General features: G+C 42.1%; 1 protein-coding gene across 1 annotated transcript; it reads left to right on the plus strand.

Annotated features, from left to right (window-relative positions):
* The first annotated feature begins 223 nt into the window (after positions 1-223).
* patl1 (PAT1 homolog 1, processing body mRNA decay factor) lies at positions 224-16,859 on the plus strand. Its single transcript, XM_022739984.1, has 20 exons — positions 224-303; positions 2,121-2,226; positions 2,794-3,039; positions 3,214-3,477; positions 6,115-6,200; positions 7,016-7,096; positions 8,214-8,414; positions 8,867-8,968; positions 9,793-9,879; positions 10,199-10,419; positions 10,701-10,845; positions 12,456-12,573; positions 12,673-12,770; positions 13,948-14,007; positions 14,121-14,266; positions 14,389-14,548; positions 15,611-15,736; positions 15,979-16,070; positions 16,160-16,309; positions 16,476-16,859. Exons 1-20 carry the CDS (start codon positions 289-291, stop codon positions 16,495-16,497), a joined length of 2,526 nt encoding a protein of 841 aa, XP_022595705.1. The 5' UTR covers positions 224-288; the 3' UTR covers positions 16,498-16,859.
* Positions 16,860-19,959: the final 3,100 nt, after the last annotated feature.

Raw genomic sequence — 19,959 nt, forward strand, 5'->3', positions numbered from 1 at the left:
ACTGCTAATGTCATTCATATTTAAGTAAAGCCTAATCATCGTCCCGTCCTTCGAGCTGTGGTCTTTGGTACTAGTATCTTACAGCTGATCTTCCTACATTCCTTCTATTCCTCATTTTAAACAATGGAAAGAATCAGGCAGTCACCAATCAGTAGCACCCCTCAGTCTGTGCCTATCTGCGTGCTAGGTCACGTCGTTCCTTAACACACGTAAAGGGACGTCGCTGCTGCGTCATTTACGCGCCGCCACGCTCCTGATGCACTTCTTTTCCCAAAAGCCTAAAGATAGATGTTTCGATTTCAGGTGAGTGTTGTGTCCTAAAACTCATGTCCCTTCCAACGAGTTTCATGCCAGGTTCTCTACAGAGAGCTGTTGGTTGGCCCATTCTGCGTGTGCTTTACACGGTGAATGTTTTCTATTGTTTATGCGACTGGTAAAATCAATGCGGTTGGCGGCCTGTGAAGCAGCCTGCTCGCCTGGTGACGTGAGCCAGAGGGAAGGTGAGCCCTTTCTCACCCTGCTGACGATAAGGAACGTATTGTTTCATCGTGAAATAATTAAAGTTATAAATGTCCGGTGTGTGGTCTTCCAGCTGTGTCCAGACGATGTCGGTAGTTTTAGGACAGCAGTCTTTCATCGACGTGTGTCCTGAGTGATGTAACGTCAGCATTAGCATCTTGGCTAACGGGCTCGCTCGCTACCTCCAGGGTGTCGGAGGGTCGTGGAGAGGTGCTGGTTATATTTACTCATATTATTTAAAGGTGGACGTTCTAAAAGAAGCTACTAGCTGCTACACGTGATGCTTCAAAACGTGTGTCTCGAGTTAATCTGTATATGTATCCTTCTTCATAGAGAGAAATAATGTGTTGGCTGAACTGGTTGTTGTGATAATGGTGTATTTTCAGAGTCACCGCTGAAGTTAACTAAAGTAGAGTTAACGTTAAATTGGATTCAGCTAGGTGTGAACTGTCTAAAACACATTTAGCACACTTTGACTACTTCAGTGCATTAGCCCAATGCTACTGCAAATTTTGTCCTGCTGCTAATTTCGATATATTTGGCACCTAATTATTGAGTGATTCAAAATTGGTTCTAAATAGAAATCAACGTGAACCTTAATCCTATGATTCATGTGGACATAGCAGCAGATTGATGATTAGTTAAATGCGAGTGTTGTCGAACTGTCCATACAGGTTTTATAGAGTAGTGGTGCACTGGGAGCCCATGTTCATTTAGAGTTTAGATGTGTTAATTATCTATGGGTATGGGGATCTTCTGTATAACTGGCCTTAAATCTGCAGCTTTACTTTTGTAGCAAGTTATTAAACTATAATACCTTTGGAGCAACTGATGACACACGCAGTATTTGGTATCAGGAGTTAATTGCAGGCCTGACAGAGGAAATTTACTGTGTCAGTTACTTATCATTTTCTTTGATACATGATGCTGAAGCTAGTATTGGTAACTGTCACAGTAGATACATGATCGACTACCACATCAGTGTATGAAGCTGGATCATCAGCACAGGATATATCCATTCTTGGAAGCCAATAAACCTTTTGATAGCAGATGTTTCACTCATCGAGCTTCACTCCTTTTTATTTTACTTTTGGACACAGTCACATTACTGTGAAGAAATTTGTTTTCCACCAGGTCTGTTACAACATATGTTATTGCCTGTAAGTAGATGAGAAAAAATCTTTCCAACTGAGAAAGTTTTATTCACATGAAAAAGAATTGAAAATATGATTTTAAGACAAACCTATATTTTACTTAGCACAATTTCTTTCTTTTGTAAAAATTAGTCACACTAATGAGAACTACCTCCTGATGTATTTTATACAGTGTCCATGTATGGATTCTCGTGTAATGCACAACTAAATCAAAGTGGAGGGGAAGCTGCATTCAGAGCACCTGTTCATGGAAAACACATCTGCTTCAGTTGTAGTGCTACAGTTTTTTTTCAATTGCTTCATGTCATTATTCCTCTGTCCCCATGGATTCTTTATCTTTTCTCTCCTCCCTCCATCTTCTCTCTAACTTCCATTACTTTCTTGTGCCCACTATTTGACTGCATCTCCATGTCCTGCCTCTCACTCTATTCCCTGCCATCATTGCAGTCGCTGGATGAAGACTGTACGCTGGAGGAGGAAGATGATGGATTGATAGAAGAGGAAGATGAAATTGATCAGTTCAATGACGACACCTTTGGAGCTGGGGCCATCGGTGAGTCATACACAAATGAATTTGAAATGTGTTGGTGTACAATTAATGCTCCAATGCTGTTTCATTAATGCACATTTCAAGAGCGTGATCTATTAAAGATGCACCTAAATATAATTTCTTTTTCATTCTTTTCAATCTCAAAACTTTTGGTCAATATCAGTAGTACCAGATTCTGGTTAGCTGTACATCAGCTAGAAAACCTTGTAGGGTGACTGTTGCTCCCATACCAGCAATCATAAGTCACTTCTGAATGCCAGATGTGTTTAGGAGGTTGTCGTGGTATTTTGCTGGAAAAAAGTAACTAATACTAGATCACAAAATGAGTGCATACAATAGCTAACATTAGCTATGAATAAGGTGACCAAGGTTGTTTCTCTGCTAGAATTCAGGTTAAATTGTGTTTCCAGGAGTTGTGTAGGCTTCTCCGGGTGTTCTCCAGGTGTTCCCCTGTGGTGGTGAATGAGTTTAAAGACAGTCTGAACTTAATGTGTCTCTGGAGTGTAAGAAGCAGTACAGATGAGTCCCTGTCATAATACAACCATCCACTCTTTCTGGCTACTCTTCCAGATGACGACTGGCAGGAGGAGCACAAACGCCTCGCTGAGCTTGATGAGCGGGATGGGCTAGGAGCAGGAGGGGGAGGGGGAGGAGGAGGAGGAGGAGGAGGAGGAGGGATGGGAAGAGAATCAGAGTTAGGAGGACTTGAGGACTCATCCTCCACCCATCTCCCTACCTCAGCGGGCCATCTCTCCCTTCCATCCTCCCTCCCTTTACTCAACTTCTCCTCGTCTTCCTCTGGACTGCGTCCACCAGGTCAGTGATGTCATCAGAGGAGTCTGCCTCTACTCTCTTCATTTTTCTGTGAGATTGCAGTATTCTTTACTGTTCTGGTCATTTTCACCTCTTAGGGTAATCAGTGGCCAAACAGTTTTCCCAGACTGTTTTTTTGCGAGAGCAAAAATCCAAAAAGTAAAACTATAATTTCAGATGTGGAGGACCGAAGAGGGGAAGGTGACTTGGCTGAGTCCCTGGCCAGACTCATCCTGGAGGCAGACCCGGCCATCGCAGGGGTCGGAGCAACACAGAGGCCCTGTCCATCCATGGGCTCTTCAGGATCCGGCCTGTCCGCTCTTCAGGGACTGGACCGGCCCAGAGTCCTGCCCCAGCACTGCTCCATCCCACAACCCACACAACCGCACCAGCATCCCCATCATCCCCAGAACCAGCTGCCTCCTGGACCTTCCACTTCAGGTGAGAATGAATGCGATACTTTTTGTGTTTGTATTGGTGACATCAGTTACCAAATTAACCAGCGTCCATTACTAGCCTTTCTCTCTTTCTCTCTCTTGCTCTCTCTCTCTCTGGCCACATTTCAGTCACAGTTTCAAACTTGTTCCGTTGTCATGACAACAGAACTAGAAACAAGCTGATACCAGACTGAGACCAGCTGACACTAGACTGAAACTCCAGCTCACACTAGACAGAGACCAGCTGACACTAGGAGGAATGATGATATGATGTCATGAATATGCTAATTTGTGTATTGCATCATTTGGCAACATTCAGTGACTTTTCCAGCAGCTTCAGCAACTTTCCATTGAAAGTAGTAGTTCCAGTGTTTCCACAACAGTTTTCCACACGAGGAAAATTTGCGATGTGCAGTGACACTGTTTAATATTGCCATGACGATATGACTTGTGATAAATGAACAAATACTGAAGTGTGCATACAGTTTTGCTGAGCGAAACTGAATGACGAACACAGACAAGGGTCACTGTTGGTCATCTCCTCTGTTAAAAGTTTACAAAAGTTTGTGTCAAATGAAGCTGAAGTCTACACACAGGGAGTTTTCCATTTAGCTTGTTCATAACAGTTCGCTCTTAGCTTAAGGTTAGCGCACTGCGTTTGTGTGAAACAAACTGCAGTGGATGGGAGAAGTTGAAAATGTAGCTACATGTAGCTAGTATGTTGTTGAACAGGTGGTGTAATGCTGGATGCTAATTGCATTTTTACTCACAAAGCTTGTGATTACGCTCGCAGTGCTAGACCATAGTTGTTGTCAGCTCCGGTAAAAAAAAAAAAAAAAATTCACTCCTTACTTGTCTCCACTGCCGCTTGTGCTGTCTGCTGTGTGTGTTGAGAGGCTGCAGCTGGACACCAAAAGGCGCTAGAGTTTTTTCCAGGTTCATTTGGCTCAGGCGCTGCGCCATGAAAACCCTGCGTGCATGACATGTAAATAAAATTGTTTTTTTATGATTCATCTTCTTTTGCGATGTGTTTTTTGCACGTCCATGTCGAGATGACGATGAAAATAAGATTAATCGGTCAGCACTAGTTTGGACGTAGTCTTGTCTTCAAGTAGGAAGCTTTTTATCCCTCAGACATAATCATTATAATTCTATTTGTGCAACATGATGTCAGTCTTTGCTCAAATATTTAAAGATAAGGGCTGTTTAAGTAGTAATTGAATGAACCTTAGACTCATTACAGATAGGATTATTCGTGTTTGTCTTTTGCATCCTAATTTTCATTTTTAACATTTATCTGTAGAAATGAATATCAAAAAATGAAATACCACAACACAAAAAATTAGTTGTGCTATTTATTGAAAATTTAAAGTTAACTGTGGCTTCTGCATTGATATATACATTTTTCCAAGCTAAAATAACAATAGCATAAAATAAATTAATAATAAAAACAACATTGGCCCCCATATTGGTAAATTTAGATCTTAGAAAGGCAACATGTAACCATCATTTATTTACTCCACATTAAACACATTGCTATTAAAATCCAAAAGAAACTTCTCATTAGCTTAAAAAGTGACTACTTTGCATCTCTAATTAGCTTTACTAACTCCAGCTCCTCCATGGTCACCATCCTCCTCTCTCCTCCTAACCAACCAGTTTAATAGTAATTAATAGTCATCTGAAAATATAAGATTATATAGAAATATATAATTTAACTTTCAAGATGTATGTGTACAGGACAAATTTGAGTTTAGTCTAAGCTTGTACCTGATGTCGACTTACTGGACAAGTAAGTAAGGTAGTAATATCATTGCAGCTAAGTCAAGTAGCTTGCCTTACCCTGTGGAGCCACTAGCTCTGCTGTAATTACTAACAGAGGATCTGTAACGCATGTAGTAAGGACAAGCAGCTAATTAACGTGACTTCCTGTGAATGTAGCTAATGTTACATAGAAGCCAAAAAATGTACTGTTAACGTTAGCCTTTCTTGGGGAGATGTTTGCTAGGGCTAACCCCCTTCACTTCTCCAGCAGGTTTCTGCTCTTGAGAAGCTGCAGCATTTATTAACTGACACATTTCAGCCCATACTGTACATTTGAACTTAATGGTAACCTTTTCTTCTGCTCCGCTCGCATTCACCACTTCACCGTCACTTTTCTGCCGCTCACTTGTTACGCACTGCCGTATTCCCTGAAGGAGCTACACTAAACTAACGTTACCTTTTATGTAGATGTCCTTTGAAGAATTAACAGAGGGTCCGGGAGGATTTGATGCACTAGTGGATGTTGGGTGTTGTCGTGGTCACACAGTGTGCCAGTGAAAATCATTAGTAGCCTGTTGATATTAATCAGCGCCCATAATCTAGCAGCGGTGGTGTGTCCCTGCTGAATGAATATAGGGGAAACACTGCACGTAGTGAATCCTATAATTCACAGGGTATTTTGTTCAGTCTGAACATTTTGTAGCTGAAATCATATCTTCTGTTTAGTCACCCTGTTTGGCTTTTGGTTTGAAACACAGTAGTTTCTCAGCTTTAGCCACAGCCTGTTTTCATCTCCTCTGTGACAGTGGTTCACTGTGCTGTATAGTTTTTTGTATTGGCCTGTTTTACTGAAATCTGTTCTGATGCTCCGCTCCAGGCCTTCCTCCTGGCCCTCCACCATCGGTGCTCAGCTACCAGCAGCAGCAGCACATGCTGCACAGAGGGGCTGCGCCTATGAGCCAGGTTAGTTGAAATTATCTCTGTCTGCCAGTGGGTCATTCCATACCAACAACATCCCAGTTCATGTGAAAACTTCTACTAAATTCATGGGACCTCCCTGCAGCTGTGCTTCAAAGACTTTAGTCATGAATTTTTGAAGTTTGGCCCTCTGAGCTAAATTTGATCGTTTATACTTCATCAGTTGATGTTGGATTGGGTTGAAATTTGTAGTGAACATCCAAGAAACACCAAGGACAACTTGCTGTATGTTTTACTTTAATCAAATTTATAAAAATCAGTATCAATATATTTGTTTTCATCATTCATTTTCAAAAATGAATTTCTCCACCAGTTTTTATTTTGTGTAGTATTGATATAGTTTCATCACATCTAGAAGTTATTGGGTTGAAACTTGGCTGCAGATCTGAAAATCTCACAAGAAGGGTGATTTTAATTCTTTATGGGAGAGGGCAGATACATAAAACAAGTTATATTTATTCATCATTTGATCATTTTTTCCTGTACTTCAGGTGGCTGTAAATTGACATTCAGTGGTTTTATTTCAGATATTTGTTTGATTTGTTTTCTGTGTCTGACACATTGAGCCTGTTTTCACTGGGCTCTACAAGCTACAGCTTGTAATGGTCTGGTTTTTTTCATCTTCTTCACCTGGACAAAATATTAATCTTCTTACTTTCTTCATACATGATTTTCACTTCTCACTTTTTCTTTTATTTTATTTTATAAATGCTGTGCTGAAACCACATCACTGCAGTCATAATTATTTCAACTTCATCTGTGTAAAATCAAAAAGTTGAATGTCTGTCATTGTGTCTTAGATGAACTCTCACAGTATCTGGGAGAACAGTATGGGCTTTGGGCCCGTCAGCGTCACCCCCGGACTCATCACACACATGGAGGTGAGGGACTCACCTTCAACAACATGCAGAGCCATACCAGCACATCAGCTGATAGAATCAAGGGGCATAACTACAAACACATTTCAGGAATGATCCTAGTGGGACATTTGGCTAGTAGATGTGTTTCTTAACCTTCACAGTGACATTCACAGCTTCACTGTGTCACGACTGTGCGACAGCCGCTCTCCTTTATATCATGGCATCACCATGTGCCTCTAGTTTTCATGTTTGGAGCAGCATCATCATTTTTCCTGTTCACCTGCTCCCAAGCACCAAGCTAACAAAGATAAATGCAAAATAAATAACAAATGAACAGAATGATCGTCTGTCTAAATGAAATAATTGAATATACAACAAAAGAGTAATAACTTAAAGAGACTGATAATAGTTAGGAGTTACTCAGGGACACAGCAGGTTTATCAACAAAGGAAAGAGCCTCATACTTAACTGGCTTGTGTCTTCAACTTTCAAACATGAAGGCACTGCACAAAATGTTCGATTTGATTATAAAAGGTGGATCTTGGGTGCAGCAGGTTTACTTTGATACAAAACAATTCTTAATGTAATGTTTTCAGAACATCTCAAACCTTTTGTGCTACAACTGGAACACGTGGATGAAATCTAAGTTTTCCCAGAACCAGGTTCCAATTTACCAGGAGTGACTGATAACTGGGAGTCCTCTAGTCTGAGGCAAGTTAATGAGACTGTGCTGCATGGTGACCCAATCTGTACATGAAGGTCAGGAAGACCAGCAGCATGTTTGCAGCTCATCCTCCTACATGCAAACAGAAGTTGGACCTAGAGAGGTTTTTAACTCGGTGACACAGACGTATTAAAACTGTTGATACACTGTGAATGTTTGAACAAGAACAACAGTGTTGTTGTGTTACTTGCGATCTGATCATATTTTAGGACAAATTGATTCATAAATTCACATTTTCTGAAGGTTTTACTTTTTCTTGCCAGTGTATTATTACAGCCTTTGTCAGTGTGAAATATTGTGTCATTACTGTTATCACACACACATATCTGCAGAGTTTATACAGTAGACTCGATGTGCTGTTGATTCTGGACTAATGTTTTTCTGATTTTTTTAAAACAATTTCTTCCTCTTCAGGACAGTCCACTAATGTCTATAATCAAAGAGGTGGGCCTTCCTAAGTTACCCTCTCAGAGTAGGATTGATGAAGGACGGGATTTGTCAGAGAGGGTCCCACCCCCACGCTCTTCTTCCCCTGTGATTGGCTCCCCTCCGGTGAGGGCAGTGCCCATTGGGACCCCACCCAAACAGCCAATGAGCCACGCTCTAAATCATCAGGTGAGTAGCAGAACACTGTGGTCGTCACTCTGCAGTGTTTCCCTGCTGATATTCTTCCTCTGTCAATTCTTCCTTTTTTTTATTATTATTCTATTTAATGTTATTATTTCTAAGGACCGAATGGAAACTGAATCTCACGTTTACAATATTTGTCTTTGTAGAAGCCAAAGATTTTCAGACATCATAGTGCTCCTACCACTAAAACACCTAAAGTCAGATACACACAGGACTTAAACATTGCAAACATTGACAGCAGTAATGTCCACATTTAAAGTGGAACAGTAACATATCTGGTTGGTGTTGTCAGTCTGCCCCATTACACTGTGTGTAGCAGTCTCATTAGTTGTAGCAGTTACTTTTCTGCATCGTGTTGTGATATTGCTGAGCACATAGTTAGCATTGTCTGTGTTAACCTCATCCTCTTCTCTGTGTGTGTGTGTGTGTGTGTGTAGGCCCATCATCCCACAGCAGTTCATGTGAGAGCCCCAGTCCAGCACAGATACCCACCTCCTTTCCCCGAGCGTCTGTCACCCAACACCCTCCTCAATATAGCTGTGAGTTTTTCACCTCTGTTGTTAAAAATAGTTGCTAGACCTAAGCTGATTCTTTCTTTCATGAGATGGAGAACGTCTCAACTCCACTGGACCTTTCGAGTTCTTTGTGTTCAGACTTCTCCAGTCTTCATTATCTCACCTGCAGCTGTAAGGATGTTGACTGGTCTTAGCCTGAGACCTGATTACTTTTAAGAATGTTAATGGTCAGGCTCACCTCGCATCACAGATGTCTCTCAGCTCCTCAATCTCTTACATCTGAAAGCTTATCTCTCGTTATGTCCCGACTGAAACTAAAAGGTGACAGATCCTCTGCAGTTCCTTCTCAAACATTATGGAACCAGTTTCATATCAGATGAGCTCCCTCCATCTCTGTTTTTAAATCTCTGCTAAAGACATTTTATTCTGTTTCTCTCACTAACCTTCAAATCTGTTGTCATAATTATTAGTTAGCTCCTGGTTGTTTCTTGTTTTTTTTGTTTTGTTTTTTTTTCTGTATACAGTATTTAGTATGCTATGTTTCTGTTTACTGTATGTTTAGTATATTTATTATGTTTCTGTATACAGTATTTAGTATGCTATGTTACTGTATACAGTATGTTTTCTTGTTTTGTTTTTTTTTCTCTTATTTTATACATTTGTTTTACTTATTTATTTTTGTATATGATATAGTCATAATATAAAATGCAAACATATAGCATTTTATATATTTACGTAGGCGTTTACCTAAAGTACTTTGGTCAGATAAAGCTGTGAACCAAGTTCCATGTTCTTTAATCAAGGTTATTCTGAGCTACAAGTAAAGTTATTTTGTGCTTCATGTTCAGAACTCTCCGCTGTGTCGTGGTCCCTTCCCTCCTGCAGTTGGTCCAGTTCTGTCCCAGATTCAACGAGCCCAGCTGCTCAACTCTCAGGTTGTTACCACACACACCTACACACAGTCTTTTTAAACTGGGAGTCTGAGATCTGAGATGAGGGGGCCTTGATACTATTGGTGGTGGTGGTGTGCAGGAGAGGTAGTGGCAGTTACAGAGAGACATTTCATGGGTTTGAATGTTCTTCAACTAAGATGATCATTGGATGAAAGCCTGCACACAGAACCTAGTGACATTATTTGATACTAGTGGAGAGGCGAAGCGTCAGTGTGATGATGAGATGGCTGACAGTTGTCTTCCTGACACAGCAGCCTCAGTACCTGGACACTTCACTCAGTCCTCATCTGTCTCTCTCCAGGTGGCAGGGTTTGCCCGCGGTGGACCAGCACCTCCATTGTTACCAGGTGGTGGAGGTTTCAGGCCATTCTTTGGGGGCCCGCCTCCTCCACACGGTCACCGTATGGGGCCACTGCCTCCTCATGGCCCCCCCAACCACACGCCACCCATCCGGCACAACACCACCCACCTCCACCCTCAGCACCGTCGCATGCTCACCCAGCGCATGCAGAGCCGAGGAGGGTAAGTATGTGTGTGTGTGTGCGCACATATGAACAGTAATAGAGCTGCAGGTGTCACGCAGGAATGTGAATGAGAGAAACCTGAGAGAGAATTATATCTTCTTATGGATCAACACTTCAGATCACTTCAGATAAAACACTTGATAAGAGGAAAATATGGAGCTTTAAGGTCGTCCATATTTATAAACATCACATACAACAGAAGACTGTAAGGTAGAAGACCGTCTCTCCACCAGAAGACCACAGAGACCATTACATCCTCATCTCTTTTCCTCCCTGTAGGGACCGAGGCCGGACTGGAGGGGACCGGCGCAGCAGAGACCCATATAGTAATCTGATGACTCAGAAAGAGAAGGAGTGGGTCACCAAGATCCAGATGATGCAGCTGCAAAGTACTGACCCTTACCTGGATGACTACTACTATCAGGTTGGTATTTGTTGTGGTTACCCGGTTGGTTGTCATTGACCTTAATCACTTTTGATTGGGGTTGGAAATTGATAAGATTTTACTGATACCATAGGCAGGTCTCAGCCCAGTGAGGTTTGAAGCTGTTGTGCAGTTAAGTATAAAAAGACAACATTTAGTGATCTCAAACTTTCTGATTGTTCGGTTTAAATGAATCTGAATACTGAACAGAGCAGTTTCCATCGACCTTGACTGGGTTGCTCATTTTGATTTTTTTTTTTTCTGACTGATAGCTGTTGCTTGTTAACCTACCATGAACCGTTAACTGACAAGATTAAAATGTACTATTTAGAGTGGATGCGTGTCTGTGACCCATTTTCTTTTTCATAAGAAGGGGTTTATTTTTACATGTGCAAAACCGGCATAATAGTCTAGATCTCCAATGCAGGAAAATATTTTATAACTTAAAATAAATAGCAAATATTATCCAGACTCTTTAATGTATAAACAGTTAAACATAACGAAAATGTATATTGAATCCTCCATCACCAAGAGCGCTGTAAGAAAAACCTCCTCCTCCTCCACTCTCGACTAGTTAATGATCAAAAACAGCCAACAGGTGAACAAAATATAAACTTGCTGTTGCATTTTTCAGGCCTCAATATAAAATAAACAGGCCAGGCCTACCTCAGTCCTCAGCATAGCGGACAGCTTGTCTACTGGTGGTCAACAGTGTCAATAATTTCCCTAATACCATAATTTTACATGATGATTAAAAAGAAAAGATTAAATGTAAAAACATCAAACACTATTACATGCGTATTAAAGGTTTTATTTATACTGAACGTTGTAGTGTTTCGCTACAAACACTAAACACACACAGTTCATCTGGTTTTTGTACTTAAATGTACGTCACAATTCTAATGCTACTGTGATGTCCATATAAAATAAATAATAGAATATCCAAAAAACAAATCATCCAGTCACAGTCAGCATGCAGTGCCTGCCTGTGGCGCAGAGAAGATCATTCTATCATTTTGCCTGGTGTTAATTTACAAAAAAAAAACCACGGCTCTCAACAGGAGCTAGCTACTGTCGTTTACTTGAAAGAGCCGAATCGTTCACAACTGACACATCACTAATACCCACCTTCACTGCTCTGCTGAGACCGGGAAGCACTTGTTGACCAGCGGCGTAGAGCGTCAAACACATGGCACTCCTGATGTTTAATGCCTTTGCTGCGTCGACAAAGGTTTCAGCATGTTGCTGGTGTTTCCACCATTGCTTGAAATCTTAGTGCCACAGACATGGCACGTTGCACTGTAAGCGTCGTTTTGTGTGAAATTAAGCCACACTTGCTCGGCTCCTTCGTTGACGTTTGTGCTGACTGCCTCTTGCGAAAGCGTGATTCCCATCCCGAAGAATGACTGGCTGAATGTGGCAGCAAAGTTAAGTTGAGGTATCTGAGGCCACGGTATCCTCTCAGTCTACAGTCGCTCATAAAAATTCACAGGGTGAGGACGGTTTGATCGGACTAACATGAAGACATCACATGGGGCTGTGGAATTATTATTATATATTATTATAATTGTGATTTTAAGCAATAATGGAAATAATCTGTGTGTGTGTAGAATTACTATGAAAAGATGGAGAAACGTCAGGAGAGAGAGACAGACAGCAGTAAGAAGGAACACACCACCAAACTCATCACTCCTCAGGTCGCCAAGGTTGAACACACCTACAGACCAGGTAAATGACACCTGAATGTTTCCCGCTCTCCATAGTATGAGATCACACACATGACACTGGGGACCTGTGCTGAATGTTTACTTGTGTTTTTACCCACAGTTCAGTTTGCAGGCTCTTTAGGGAAGCTGACGGTCTCTAGTGTCAACAACCCTCGCAAGATGATTGATGCTGTGGTGACGACTCGCACAGATGATGAGGTCTGTTAACATGTTTCATTGTTTCTTCTGACGGCTCAGTGGTGTCTTTGTAAACACCTGTTTCAACAACAGTATTTTCTGAATGAAGGTGTGTGTGTATATACGTGTGTGTGTGTATATATATATATATATATATTGGTATTAGACAAAGGGGCTAAGGCTAAACTTGACCAGCAATAGAGGGATTCATTGTTTACCACATCTGCCTCACAGCACCAGCCTCAAGCCGTTCTCTTCACTACAAGGCTGTTTTCACTGCAGGAGGCACTGAGACCCTCCACAGCTGTTGGCTTTGGTCACATGGACAGGGAAGCCAGGTCGGGTTGGTTGGTGTCTAAGCAACGCATGGCTCGCCCTACCATTTGTCTGATCTGATTGGCTAGCCTGATGTTCTTACCCTAATCGAGCCAATGTCTATATCCACATAGTTGTATCCACATAACTAACGTTATACATCAGAACATCAGGTCACCCTGTATCATCACATTGATATGCAGGTTTACATCTAAGCAACTCTGCTGCTGCTGCATAGGGTGTCTGGATTTGCTCCCTGGCAAAGTTTGGGAAGAATCCCAAACAGCCGGTCCATTCCAGCCCAAACCAGCCGGTGGTCAGAGTTTTAATTTTTCAACTTCTGATAACAGTTACTGTATGTTCTGCAGCCGGGGAATGGACTGGCCTGGCTGTGCCGCGCAGCAGCAGCAGCGGAAGGCTGTCTGTATCAGACTGGGCCAATCTAACACTTTCAGTATTGAGGGAGGATACGAGTGGCCCCTCCCGATTTGAACTGATCCTCATTTTGTTGAAATCTGATCGCCTCAACGGCACTGAGCAGAGGAGTTTACTTTACATCAAGTATGTGTAGTAAGAGAAGATCAGAGTATTTTTGGCAGAAAACAATGGCAAAAAAAAAGAAGAGGTGAAAAAGAAATGGATGATGCAGAAAAAATCTGAATTAAAAAAAAAAGAGAATTGTTGGCAAAAGATGCAGCTAAATGCACCAAACGGACAGACCTTTTCTGTGGTGGAACTGTCTCTGTGGCGATTTGAAGAGGCAGGAGGGGGAGGGGCGGTGTGTTAGTAGTAGTCACATCTTTGTCGCCTTTTTCACCCCTGCTTTTAATCAGTGCTGCTTGAAGTATTTTGTTTGGTCACTCTGCCTGTCCTCTGCCTCTAGGAGAAAAGAGAGAAGCAGGTCTGGAATAAGAGGCGACAGATCCTCTACACCGTGGAGAAGGTAGGACGAGCATGGCTGTGCATTGTTCAGTCAAACTGCAGAATACACTACCGGATCCTAAATACACCTCTGTGACCCTGTTCTCTGTCCCTCCATCCAACCCTGTCCTCCAGATGTACAGCTTACTGCTGGAGGTGCAAGACTTTGAGAAACGTTTTGTCCAGGCTCCAGAAGAAGACCGAGAGTCTCTGCTGGAGCAGCATAAAACCAACACAGTGCAGCTGTGCAACTCTCTGCGGGAGAAGGAGTGGGATGACAGGTAGGAGGGAGGGAGAGACGGAGGAATACCTGAACTACAAGAGCTGCACTCGGCAGACCTTCTTATCCAGTCAGTGCAGATATGCCCATCTGCACACTAATCCTTTCTCTTCTCTTCTTAAGAGTAAGTGATGAGCAGTGTGTGATGATCATGTCAGTGAGGAAGGGCAAGCGGCTCATATCTAGGCTCCTTCCCCTCCTGCCCTCGGCCCAGGCCACCGCCGTTGTCATGGCGATTGCACGCAACCTTCCTGCCCTGGCCAAGAAGGACAAGCAGGATCAGGTAACCGTTTCAAGATGTTACAACATTTTCATAATGAAAATATCAGACATGTAGGAGTAGTGTGTGTCTGCATCATAAAGGTGTTTTCAGCTTTGTGGTCAATGCCGTCGCCTTGTTAACATGGTGTTAACGGACAAGAGCAGTGGCAAGGACGGGGGGGTCTGCGTTCAGTTTTTTCAACTTGTCACTGTTTAACCATGGCAACCACAGAAATTGTACAGGTAGCCTATTTGAATGAAGAGAAAGAATACGACTGATTATCTCATCTGAGACGATAAACAATGTTTATAATGCTAATTGTCAAAACCTGACATATTCATCCTTTTACATGCTAATCCCAATATTGACTTACAGTCCATTGTGTTTAGCTGCATGATGAGATCATACTGGATAGCAGTAGACACTTGTGTACAGACTGGTAATACCACACAGACACACAGACAGGCCCAATCCCAATGTCCAGCCCTCACAGACTTGGAGGCGAGTTCCCTGTGAGTCTGCGAGGGCTTAGTTCTGTCCCAATGTCAAACCATCGAGGGCATGAGGGCTCTCCACCAGACATTTTGAGCCCTTAATGCACACTTTCCATAAGTCCCCATTTCTGCAGACTTTGCCTGAGGGAATTACCCAAAGTTCATAGCGTTGTGACATTAAACACGGGGTTGCCATGGTTATCAGGGGACACCCGGAAGCGTAAAAAATAGCAAACAATGGCCATAAAACGCGAGGAATAATAAGATGGAAGAAGATCGGTGAACGAACAAGCATGAAAGGAACAAACCCTAATGTTTGCATGACAAGAAAAAAGACAGTATGTGACAGAATAAACTCACTGATGATTCACAGCCGGAGCTGTGTAGTTATTTGTCCTATGATGACATGATGATGAATTCCAAATTCCAAAATTGGATCAGATCTGATCCAACATTATTTTTTTTGTTACAAACAGGGAGCGACAGTAGGTTTTAGGGACAGTGTTGCTCAGTAAACAGTTCTGGGTGGATGTGTTGTGTCATCTAACATGTAATACAAAAGACTGACTGTGAATATAAACATGTCCAGGTGCTGTGCTGGTTAGTGGAGCCGGTTTCTGCTGTGATCCAATCATTGTCGAGCTCTGCCCTCACAGATCTGCTACAGGAGCTTCAGGGCAGTGAGGGCCAACTGGCCACAGTGCTGCACAACAAGGTACACACACAGTAACTCATTCACCTGAGAGCAGAAAGGCGACCCTCTGGTCAGACTTATAAAATCTGTACTTGTTCTTCATGGTGTCTGATGACGAGGCTGTCGCTCTTCTACACTTTCAACCAACTCCATAAGAGCTCAAATGATAGTAAATAAATCGATTAGTTGATTGACAGAAAAACAATTCACACCCATTTTAACAATTGATTCATTGTTTGATTCATGGTTCTGCTCCTGTGCAGTGTGGTGTTACTCTGCTGTATCTGATCCTGAGTGAAGGAGAGAGGATGCAAAGCTCAGACTCCAACTGTCAACTCATGGACGACAATCGATGGTGAGCGGTGCATATGTTGGTGATGTCATCATGACACAATGGTTCCCATCATCCCCATTAACACACACGCAACCTCTCTCCCTGTCCAGGACTGAGTTGGTGTTTTCAGTGACAAGGGAGTTGCTCAGCATCCCCCCCTCCTCCCTCTCTCCTCCTCTCTTCACCCCCTCCAACCTGCTCTCCCTCTTCTCACGCTACGTCGACCGACAGAGGCTGGAGCTGCTACAGAACAAGCTGCAGTGAGTTACATACACGCACACAAAGTAAAACGTCTTGGTTTTTTAAACGGTATCTACCTGTGATGTGTTTAAACAGAGGTCATGTGATCAATGAGGTCTCTCATTGTTCACTTACGCTCGCTGCACCAACTGTGAAAATAAACGGTTTATTCTTTGTGTTTCTCAGGATCACTGCTTTGTCCAGGTAGAAGATACTACAGACATGAACACAGCCCTCTCCCCACTTGATGCAGACCTTTGTCTTTGTGTGTGTGTGTGTGTGTGTGTGTGTGTGTGTGTGTGTGTGTGTGTGTGTGTGTGTGTGTGTGTGTGTGTGTGTGTGAGAGAGAGAGAGAGAGAGAGAATCTATGAAGAATCTATGGTGGGTCATTTTAATCCAGCAGAATCTCTAGTCACTTGTTTGTTTTGTGTGTGTAGTCTCTGGTGTGTGTGTGTGCGCACGCACGTATGTGAATGACAGCAACACAGAACGCATGAGAGGTGCACAGTCTGAATGAGGATAAATATGAAATCTGCATTTTTAAATATCTTGTTTACGATTATGCCTGTGACAAACCTTCAAATTAAAAGTATTTCTCTTATATAAAACATGGACTCTTTTCTTGTGTTGTTAATTCTCCAGTGATTGTTTGACTCCAGAACCAGAGAATATCGTCTTTTAGTTCTTCCTTGTCGAAACCAGGCACTTACATTACCCACAATGCAACTTGACCTCTGACAGATGGTGGAAAATGGGGGGTTGGGTGTGTTATACTGTAGCCTCAAGCAAAGATGAGGAGCAGACTGCTGAGGTCTGGTGAGCTCACTTCTGTTACTGATACAAGTGACATCACTCCAGGCAGAGAGATTTTGTACTGCTTCCTCTGGCGACTCAGCTTTTTCTCAGTGTAAAACCTGTAGTCAAATGATGTGAAATCAGTGGCGTTCCCCCTTTTAAAACAATTAATATGAAAAACATTAATTCCAAAAACATTTTGATTTGGTCACATGCAGCCACTTTAAACTGGATCAAAAAATGACCAATTACTGCTTTAATAAATAAGCATGCATACTGAGCAGCATTAATTGGTACATGTAAAATTATAAATCATAGGGTTTACCATAAAGTGAAATCTGCAGAGATTAATAAGAAGTCATTTAATTCCTCCTTCATTTATTTAAACAACAAGACCAGGTGTAAACCTGCACCGTATCTGACAAAATCACCAAACACCTAAATCAAAGACTGAGCTGTGATTTCAACTGTATTTACTGTACACTGACCGCTCACAGAGCACAGCCTCCATCTGTCAGTCAGGGACATTAGATTAAAGGTCTGGTCCTGCGGTCGTGGTCCATCCAAAAATCAATAAAATCTATATTGACCAGAAACACTGTTGAATGTAGATGGCATCAGAGTCTTAGGTTCTTTAGGCTTTGATATAAGGCCACAGAACGTGAATAGAAAGTTGTATCATGTGTAGCGTCTTTAGTTGTTCACATGCAGAAATACTACTCTACATCTTCATGTAATTCAACAAGTCAATATTAATTTGTTCTGTCTATAATGTCTGTCTGTGAAGAGTTTTTGAATTAGTAAGGTGTGGGTCATTAATGACTGCTGATTAACGTGTACCTGACATACTGCCGCCGTGTGATCGGTCAGACCACGGCAGAGGAAAGTGGCATGTAGGATGCCACAGTTGCCACAGTGGGTGTTGGACCTGTAGTCCATGCAACTGCATTCATTGCAGCTGCAGTGGAAGATGGAAACTCTGGTGTCACTGGCAGTGGGCAGTCTGTGTCTAGGGATGGTGCAAAAGCACTGTCACTGAAAATATCTCTTTTTAAAAAGGCCAAATTCCAGTGCATGCACCCTGCCTGGATATTTGATAGCGTTGCAGCCAGGGGAAGGGCACTTTTCACAATGCTCAGCAAATCATAAATGGTCATTGTGACTCCTGTATGAGTTTTCATCCAGCTGTCACAGCAGTTGTTGACGAGCCTCTTCAGTGGCCCATATACGCTGCGATCTAAGGGCTGCAGCTTATGGGAACAGTGTGGGGGGAATGAGAGGAGGATGATCCCATGGCTCCTGCAAAAATCAGTCCCCTCCACAGAAAGGTGGGAGGAATGACTGTCCAGAATTAGCAGCACTTTTGACTCCAGTGAGGACTTGGTGTTAGTCTGGAAGTGCTTGAGGAAGACCAAAAAGTCTTGAGGGTCCAGTACCCTACTCTGGGGATCAAATTGGATCCTGGCACTCCAGCCTCTGCCTCTTCTTGTGAAAACGGTACAGGATCACATGGCAAATGTCATATGATTTGGCCACTCCCCTGACTGATTTGGCCTGTCTTTCATCTGAAGCCCTCTCCAGCAAAGGAAGTGGGTCTCCCCTGTCTGTCTTCCTCTTTCTGACATTTGGCATGCTGTAAGCAAACGCGTTTCCACTGACTATTAGCATGCAACTGATTATCATAAATGTAGCATGTAATGTAGTTTATGTAGGCCTAGTACAAAAGCTTATTGTATATTGTTTCATTTATCTAACATTGCCGTCAATCTTTTTTTTTTATAATAATGAACAAGAACCGACATGAGAGAGAACTGTGCTGAATACTTATCTTAGTTATTGCCCCTCTTGTTTGATGTGACAGACTTCTTGTGCAGCACAGTCAGAAGAAGAAAAATCCTGTGAAGACGTTGGGAAGCAGTTGCTAGGGTAAAGTTTTTAGGGTATTGCCTGGTAGAAAACAGCAAAAGCTGCGACAGTGTATGGATGAAGCCGAAGTGCATTCACTGCAAGACACTGCAATATATGCTCCGTTATTTATTATCAAAATGAAAAACAGTAAACGGGTGGTTTACCGTTTTTCTTTCCCTATTTTTATATTCTCATTTCAAATTACAAATTGGTTGTCCGCAAAGTAAACTGACCAGGTCACTTCTCTCATTGTACTTCAAAAAACGCTTGATCACAATATTATAAGGGAGTATCAGCTGTGTATATGAGAGCATTTTACTAGTATGTGTGCAAGCATTTTCAGTTGTGTGTGTAAAAACTTTTCACTTGTTGTGTGTGAGGTTTTCAGTATAGTATGCGAATGAGTATGGTTTCACATGTGTATATGCATGGTAATTCTAGATAATGTCCCTGACGGCCCCTCCTCTGTGTGTGTGTGTGTGTGTGCGTGCGTGTGTGTGTATTGTTGTTACAACTAACCCAGACTCTTGTAGCCATGAAGTAGCTTAATTTACAGCTAACAGCTAAAACATTAGTACTGACAACTAACATGAGAAACACAATAAACATGACATAAGTTCGAAGAGTTTAACTACAAAGCAGGTTCTATTACAAATATAAATTAAGTAAAAAAAAAAACTTTACAAACAACTTTATCTCAAGATGAGTTTTTCCCTCTAAAATAGTCACAGGGAGCTACTTCCTCACACGTGGAATAAAGACTAAATTGAGTATAGAATGAATAAGGTGATTTATAACTTGTTCCTGATTGAAGAAATTGGAAGTGTAACGCTGTGTTCGCTGTGTTCATTAATGTGTCACTCCAGCTCGACCTCATGGATCACACTTTATGTCTCAGATTTTCAGATTTCAGATTCAGATTCATTTTATTATCCCAAGTGGGAAACTTGAATTGCAGTCAGGGGAA

This window comes from Seriola dumerili, unplaced genomic scaffold, assembly GCF_002260705.1.
Source record: "Seriola dumerili isolate Sdu_G_001 unplaced genomic scaffold, Sdu_1.0 BDQW01000050.1, whole genome shotgun sequence".
Taxonomy (NCBI): Eukaryota; Metazoa; Chordata; class Actinopteri; order Carangiformes; family Carangidae; genus Seriola; species Seriola dumerili.